The sequence below is a fragment of the Pipistrellus kuhlii genome, unplaced genomic scaffold, assembly GCF_014108245.1.
Source record: "Pipistrellus kuhlii isolate mPipKuh1 unplaced genomic scaffold, mPipKuh1.p scaffold_m20_p_163, whole genome shotgun sequence".
Lineage (NCBI taxonomy): Eukaryota > Metazoa > Chordata > Mammalia > Chiroptera > Vespertilionidae > Pipistrellus > Pipistrellus kuhlii.
Genome location: NW_023425475.1, coordinates 111,037 through 118,940, shown reverse-complemented (window position 1 = coordinate 118,940; position 7,904 = coordinate 111,037). Strand labels below are relative to the sequence as shown.

General features: G+C 64.6%; 1 protein-coding gene across 1 annotated transcript; it reads right to left on the bottom strand.

Moving 5' to 3' along the window:
- Positions 1-2,103: 2,103 nt before the first annotated feature.
- Positions 2,104-3,485, bottom strand: GPR25 (G protein-coupled receptor 25). Its single transcript, XM_045582469.1, has one exon. The coding sequence runs from the start codon at positions 3,352-3,354 to the stop codon at positions 2,263-2,265; it is 1,092 nt and encodes a 363-aa protein (XP_045438425.1). The 5' UTR covers positions 3,355-3,485; the 3' UTR covers positions 2,104-2,262.
- Between the last annotated feature and the right edge of the window lie 4,419 nt (positions 3,486-7,904).

The following is a 7,904-nucleotide window of genomic DNA, read 5'->3' as shown; positions in this document are numbered from 1 at the left end:
GACTTCACACTTATTCTAAAGGGCCCGATGGTTCCTGCTAAAGATAGCGTGTTTCCGTAGAGTCAGTGGTTCGGGGAGAACTAAGTTGCTCAGATTCTGCTTCTGTGAAAACGCTTTTCCACGAAACAGGTTCCTCATTCCAGACCCAGAGGTATAATCGATGCCTTAGTGACACTCTGCCCAGACGAGCCAGACGCGGCGAGTCGTTCGGGGCTGCGAGGTCTGGAGCCCTGCTCCCTCCCATGCCGCGGCTTTTAATAAATGAATTAAAAGGATTTTTTTTAAGTCCCTAATTGGACTTTTTGGGGCGTCCTTTGTAAGATGGCGGTTACATCACAACAATGAGAGGGGATCGCGGATCGGCTGCCTCCTGCACGCCCCACCCTGGGGATCAATCCCACACCCTGGGCCTGTGCCCTTGACCGGGAATCGAACACTGGCCTCCTGGTTCCTGGGTGCTGGCTCAACCACTGAGAAACGGGGGGCTGAGCGGCTGGAAGGGACCCCCTCCCCCCAGGCCTGAGCCCTCGGGCAGGAGAGAGCCGGTTGGCCGGCTCCTGTCCCCCCCTACCCCTCCTCCCCCTCCTCCCCCCCTCCCGCACCCCCAGACTCAGGCTTGCCTCCCTTGGGGAAAATTCCTGAATTCCTTTAGGGCAAATCCTCTTAACTCAGAAGTCCCGTAAACCCAACAAAATGAAAGGCCAGCGTGCAAAGCAACAAGCATTTATTTGAGATCAAAAGAGGAGCAGATTCCGGAAGCACCTGCTCAGACAGAAGCCCAAAGGGTGCCGGGCTTAGGAGGCCAAGGCCGGGGGCATTTCTGAGAAAGCAGAGGGGACAGGAGCACCCAGACAATCACAGCGACCCTCCTTCTAAACAGCGTTTTCAGTTCCAGTCCCGAAACCACAGCGTTCGTTTGATATCTTTACAAACAGCTCTTAGAGATACAAGGATGCCGACTGTTACCTTTGCAGCCAGCTCTTAGGGACAGATACAATGTTGCCACTTTGCACCTAGCTCTTAGGGACAGATACAATGTTGCCACTTTGCACCTAGCTCTTAGAGATACAATGTTGCTGCCAGCCCAGCCCAAGGGTTCTTTTGCCTCAAAGGTTTGAGGCATAAGAACGGCCAAGGCAATTCCTCTGGAGACCACCTCTGACTTCACTATGACGTGAGTGATTCCATTTATACAGGTTTTTTTCACAAACACTGAATTTCCAAGGCCCCCCTCCTTGCCCCTCCAAACCTCAAAGCGGCGCCGCAGGCTGAGAAGCAGGTAACCCCACACACCTGCCAGGGCCCAATGCCCAGGTGAACCCCACAGGGCACAGCCCCCCTTTGAAGTGACACCTGGCCAGCTGGCAGGTGCCCTTGCATCTGCGTGTTGTTCAACACGGGAAACAAACATCCTTTAAAATAAGAAGAAGAACCGCCAGGCCGCGGCTGGCCTCGGGACTGCTCCGCCCACGTGGAGGCGGCGAACGCCCACGGTGGGGGGAGGGGGGGCATGGCCCCAAATCCTCAGGGGCCTGAGGCCAACCTCAGGGGCCCCGTGGAGTGTGGTCTGACCCCCCAGTCCAGCCGCCTCCTGACACTCATGTCACTGCCGCTGCTCAGCACAGAGGCGAGGCGGGCGGCGGGGAGGCACCCCGAGACCCCGGTTCCTGGGGTCCCAGGTGAGTCCACGGACCAGGGCCCTGCTTCTGGGGAAACCCATCCCCGGGCGGCGATGCGGGGCCGGTTGGTTCCCAGGGTTTTGGGGAACTTTGAAAGCGAAAATCTGAATTAACGGTGACTCATGACGGGGCGACGGCGCCAGAGATGACACCCAAAGGGCAGCCCGTTCCCACCGGCTGGAGGTTTCTGGCATTTTTTTTGGAGGGATCCCCGGTCTGGTGTGTTTCTCAGCAGACGGTGGCTGTTGGAGGAGCCAGAGAAGCGGCAGCTGGAGACGGCGGCTTCGGGGCTCTGAGCTGGATGTTCCGGGGCGCCGCGGGGACCCGCTCCCCGGTCCTGTTCCCTGGCGGGCCCGCGGGGGTCCCCGCCGCCGTCCGCTGGTTTCCAGGGATCCTGAAGGGACTGGAGATCCTGGCAGGGGCTGCAGGAAGCGCTGAGGTTAGGAGAAGCAGACGACGACGACGATGGAGGAGACGCGCCCCCCGGTGCCGGCGGAGGGAGGCCCTGTGCCTGCGGAGGAGACGCGCTTGGAACCCGGCCGCCCCCGGGCCCTCCATCCATCCATCCGTTGGGCCGGGGCCGCTACGCGCGGGCCAGGTTCTGGCTCTCCGCCCGCGCTCGCCCTCCGCTGCCGGCCGCGCCCCGGCCCTCGGCGCTGGGGTCCCCCCCGGAGCGGGAGGACGCGGAGCTGAGCCGGCGCCGGGCCAGGCGCCAGGCCCGCGCGCGAAAGGAGCGGTCCAGCAGCAGGTAGATGAGCGGGTTGGCGCAGCCGTGGGCGAAGGCGAGGCAGGTGGCCAGAGCCAGGCCCCCGCGCAGCGCCCGCAGCAGCGCGCAGGGCACGGGCAGCGCCCGCAGCCGCGCCAGGTGCAGGGCGGCGCGCAGGGCGGCGAAGGGCAGCCAGGCGCCCACGAAGGCGCCCTCCACGGCGCACACCATGCGCAGCGGCCCGGCGGGGGTGCGGCGGCGGCGCAGGCGGCACCCGAGGCGGCAGTAGCAGAGCAGCGAGGCGGCCAGGGGCAGCGCGCAGGTCAGCAGCAGCAGTCCCAGCCCGATCGCCTGCCACGCGTCCGCCGGCCGCTCCCCGCACTGGCTGCCGCCGCCCGGCCGCGGCTGTAGGTCCCGGGCCGCCAGGGCGGGCAGCCCGGCCAGCAGCGCCGCGGCCCAGGCCGCCAGGCACAGGGAGCGCGCGCACCGCGGGGAGCGCAGCGGCCGCGCCCCCACCGGGCGCACCACGGCCACGTAGCGGTCCGCCGCCAGGCCGGCCAGCAGCAGGGCCCCCGCGCAGCGCGACGCGGCCACCGCGAAGCTGCTCAGCTTGCAGAGCGCGCGGCCGAAGGGCCAGTGGCCGCCCGCCGCCGCCGCCGCAGCCCAGAGCGGCAGCGTGAGCAGCAGGCCCAGGTCAGCGGCCGCCAGGTGCCAGGTGAAGGTGTCCGCCAGCCTCGCCCGCGGGCCCCGCCGCCGCCCCGCCAGCAGCCGCAGCACCAGCGCGTTGCCCGGCAGGCCCAGCGCGCAGGCCGCCAGGTAGAGCGTGGGCACCAGGACGCGCGCGTGGGGCAGCTCCCCGGCCGCGCACAGAGCGAGCTCCTCGTCCAGGGCGCCCCACCCGGACCCGGACCCGGACCCCGAGTCCTCCCAGGGCGCCGGGCTGGGGCTCCAGGGCGCGGTGGGGGGCATGGCGATGGGCCGAGGCCTGTGCGCGCCCAGGAGGCACCCAGGACGCAGCGCGGGGCGCAGGTGGCGGGCGGCAGCTCTGTGGGTGCCCAGCACCTCCCTTCCTGCCTCCCAGACCCAGGGGATGGTGGGCAGGAAGGGGGTGGTGGAGGGAGGGAGAGGGGGGAGGGGTGTGGAGGAGGAGGTGGGGGGAGGGACAGCTCCCAGGTGCAGGAATCGAAACTTCTCCATGGCTGGGTCCTCCGAGGACAAGTCCTCGGGGCCTCGGGGCTGGGAGACCCGCCTGGCCGCCACGGGGAGCCCCCTGCTGTGAGGGTGCAAGAGCGGGGGTGCCCCAGAGCCCCCCAGGCCCCGGCCGCTGTGTGCGCAGGTGCGGAGGCTGGGGCGTAGGCATGGGGCCTCGTCTGCACCCGGCCACGTCCTGCAGGGAGGCTGGGCCGAAGGGGAGCCTGCCCTTGGGGATCTGCCTCGGACCCGGGGGCTGGCGGGTCGGCAGGGCGCCCAGGTGCACTGGACCTTTAGCGGGTCTCCCTGTGGTCCGGTCTCAGGCCCTGGGGGGCCTCCAGGGAGGCCTCAGGGAGCCCCAGGCCCGGCCCTGACCGCTGAGCCGGCCAAATGTAGCCAGCACTGGGTCTACTGAACAGATCCAGCTCCTCCATCCTCACTGAGACCCCCTCCCTCCCTCTTCCGGACAGGTCGGGGTAAACGTCTGAATGCAGAGTGGCCTAAAAAGAAACAAACATATACAGCCCTATCCGGTGCTGCTCAGTGAATAGAACGTCGGCCTGCAGACAGAAGGGTCCCAGGTTCGATTCCGGTCAAGGGCATGGACCTTGGTGGGGGGCACATCCCCAGTGGGGGACGTGCAGGAGGCAGCTGATCGATGTTTCTCTCTCTTTCCCTACCTCTTTGTAAAAAATCAACAAAAAACACACACATATATATATGGCCTTTTTCATTGATTTCAGACAAGAAAGGGGAAATAGCCCGGAGGAGGGAGAATCACTGATTGGCTGCCTCCTGCACGCCCCCTACCCAGGCCCACAACCCCAGCCTGTGCCCTTGACCGGGAATCCATCCGTGACCCCCTCGTTCATAGGTCAATGTTCAACGCCTAGGGCTGTGGTCGGCAAACTGCGGCTCTCGAGCCACAGGCGGCTCTCTGGCCCCTGGAGGGCGGCTCTTCCACAAAACACCACGGCCTGGGCGGGTCTGTGCGGAAGAAGTGGCTTTAGAAGGAGTTTAAGTTTTAAAAAATGTGGCTCTCCAGAGACGTGTCCGTCGTGGTGCTGTTGGTATTTGGCTCTGTGGACGGATGGGTTTGCCGACCACGGGCCTGATTCAAACCAGGGCCCTTCCGAGTGTCTGCGGGGCCTGGTCCCCCATCCGCCTGGGCCCGGAGCCAGGCCTGCCCTGGGGCTGAAGATCGCCCGCCTGGGGGTGTCCCCATGGCCCAGGCGGTGCTCTCCCGGCCGGGCCTCTTACAAGATGGAGGAAGGCAGCGCGAGGGGAGCCGGGGAACCACGGATGCCCGCTCCTCCCTCCAGAATGTTCCAGCCGCCAGGCTTGGGTTCCCCCTGATGCCCCCACACCCAGGGCGGGGAGATCTGAGGGCTGGGAGACTCGGAGACCTTGCCCTGATGTCTGACCCCACAGGGGCCTGGGGGGCGAGCCTACTCCCTTGGTGGCACCAGGCAGCGCCCGCTTGCCAGACCCAGCGCCCCCAAAGCCAGGGGTTCTGACACAGAGAGGCGACGGGGGTGGGGGGGGACGAGAATTCGGGGAGCGGCCGAGCGGGACTGGGCGGGTGGGGAAGTGGAAATGGTTGTTTGTTAAAAACACAGATTCTGGCTTCCTGGGCTGTGGTCTCGCGCCCGAGGGAAGGCGGGGCCCAGGGCACACGCGGCTTCTCTCTGCGGGACCTGCCCCAGGGCCTTTCGGAGCCTGTCTGAGGGCAGGAAGCGGAGGGGCCCGGCCGCCCCGGGTGGGCGCCCAGCTCGTGGCCGGGGACCCAGGCCCACTTCCTCCTTTCCCCACGGGAGAAGCCAATCCATCAGAGACACCCTCCCCGATCTGGGAGGCCTGGGGGCCTGCTGGTGGGGGTCCACAAAGCCAAGCAGCAGGGCCCCTCTCCCCTTCCCTCCCCCCCTCATGCTCAGGGCTTCTCTGTCCATCACGGTGATTGGCAGGTGAGGCAGACACACCCAAGACACAGGCAGCTGATGCCCCGACCTGGACTGCTTTCAGGGTAGATTTTACTTCCGCCCCTTGTTTACTTATAACTCTCCCCTCCAATTAAAATATATATATATATATATATTTGCCCTGACCGGTATGGCTCAGTGGATAGAGCGTCGGCCTGCGGACTGTGCCTTGGTTGTGGGCACATCCTCAGTGTGCAGGAGGCAGCTGATGGATGTTTCTCTCATCGATGTTTCTTTTTCTTTTTATTAATATATTTTACTTACTTTTTACAGAGAGGAAGGGAGAGGGGGAGAGTTAGAAACATCCATGATGAGAAACATCCATCAGCTGCCCCCTGCACACCCTCTCACTGGGGATCGAACCCACAACCGGGGCGTGTGCCCTGCCCGGGAATCGAACCGTGACCTCCTGGTTCACAGGTCGATGCTCCACCCCTGAGCCACAGCATGTGTGGCTTAGCTCCGCTGTGCCAGCCACCGGCGTGGTGAGAAGGCAGAAGCCACATCATCACCCAGGTCTCTGGGTTGCAGGGCCCCGGGCCATGGCTGGCATCACAGAGGGCGGCTCCCGCCTCCCGGACACACGCTCTCTCTGCACACAGTGGGAGGTCGCTCTCTCTGCACACAGTGGGGTCGCAGTTCACTAGGCCCGAGGTCCTGGGCTGAAGGACGGACAGATGGCTACCAGTTCAGTTGCTGCCGGTTGACAGTAACGGAGTGAGTGTGAGGCCCCCTGGCAAAGCCACCTCCTCAGGGGCCACGCTCTCGGGGGACTCACTGGCCCGGTGGCCGGGAATCAGTGACCAAGTGGCCACTTGATGGGGTTTCCTACAGACCACACAGCCCGGGGAGGTGGTGGCCGTGTGTGTGTGTGTGTGTGTGTGTGTGTGTGTGTGTGTGAAGGCCTGGCGGGCACCAGGGGAGGATGTTAGACACTCAACTCTTTCACACACTGGCAGGCTCCGCACAGGCGCTGGTGGAGGGCAGGGAGGGTCTCAACGTGAGCCCCGGGCCCCGGGTGACTCAGAGGGAAAGCCGTGGCTGCAGCCGTGTGCCCCGGCCTCACTCCCTCCCCCCCAGCCCCTTGTGGCCCCTGGCAGGTGGGACAGGGCAGGGAGAGGCAGCCAGGCCTCCAGGAGCCATGCAGGCGAGCCGACCCCTCAGAGAGGCCTCAGGGGCGGCACTAGGGGGTCCCCGACACAAAGGCCGAGGATTTACTTGGTGAGGCATCCCTCCCGTCTGGGCCACTCCTGGACCAGGACACACACACACACACTCCCGTGATGTCACACACACACACACTCGCACACCACACACACACACACACACACACACACACACACACACACACGGCTGGCAGGTGGAGACAGAACTGCATGACGGGTTGCCCTGAGCCCGAGTGTCACCAACAGAGCCCACATCTCACTCCGGACGCGGTCTCCGGTGCCATGCGTTTATTGGGGCGCGGAGAGCCGTGCCGTGCCAGGGACACGGCCGAGGCTCACAGCACCAGAAGCCCCAGAGGACACGGTGCCCATCACCCCGCCCCAGGCTGCGAGGGCGGGAGGCGCTGGAGCGGTGCACGTGTTCGGCAGACAGCTGAGGCACCGGCGCGGGCGCCCGGCTCGGTGCCTGTCGGCCGGCCGGTCGCCGGGAACCCCCGGCTGCCGAGTCCGTGATCTGCCTCTGACTCTCCAGACGTGGTTTTCAGGAACGGCTGCTCCGTGAGATAAAAAACCCACAGACGGCGAGACACCGCCCAGGGCCTCCTGCTTAGAAGCGGATGCCGCCCTGAGGGGGCGGACTGCTGCGGCCGCGGGACCCAGCGCGGGGGAGACCAGGGGGCGCTGCTCGCCGTGATGCCGCCTCCACGGACCTGCGTCCGGTCCTCGGAAAGTTAGCGTCCCGGGCAGCACAAGGAAGACGCTGCGAAGTGAGACCCGGTGTGAGAGGCCAAAGGCCTGCAGACCACAGGGTCCCGGGTTCGATTCCCGGTCAGGGCACAGGCCCAGGCCCTGGGTTTGATCCCAGTGTGGGGCTTGCAGGAGGCAGCTGATCCAGGATTCTCTCATCTTGATGTTTCTCTATCCCTCTCCCTCTCCTTTCCTCTCTGAAATCAATAAAAATACGTTTAAAAAAAAGGCCAACTGTAGTTATGTAAAATGCTCACTAATTCTCTTTCTGGTGACTGTTTACCACATCTCAATTCGGTTTATTTAACCTAAACGCCATTTGATAGCTGCGTCCCCCTAGCGTGATACACCGGACGGTCACGTGTGTTTCCCCGTTTTAATGCGCACGTCACACACGGCGTGTATCCACTTACAACATGAGAGCCAGGCGGCCCCT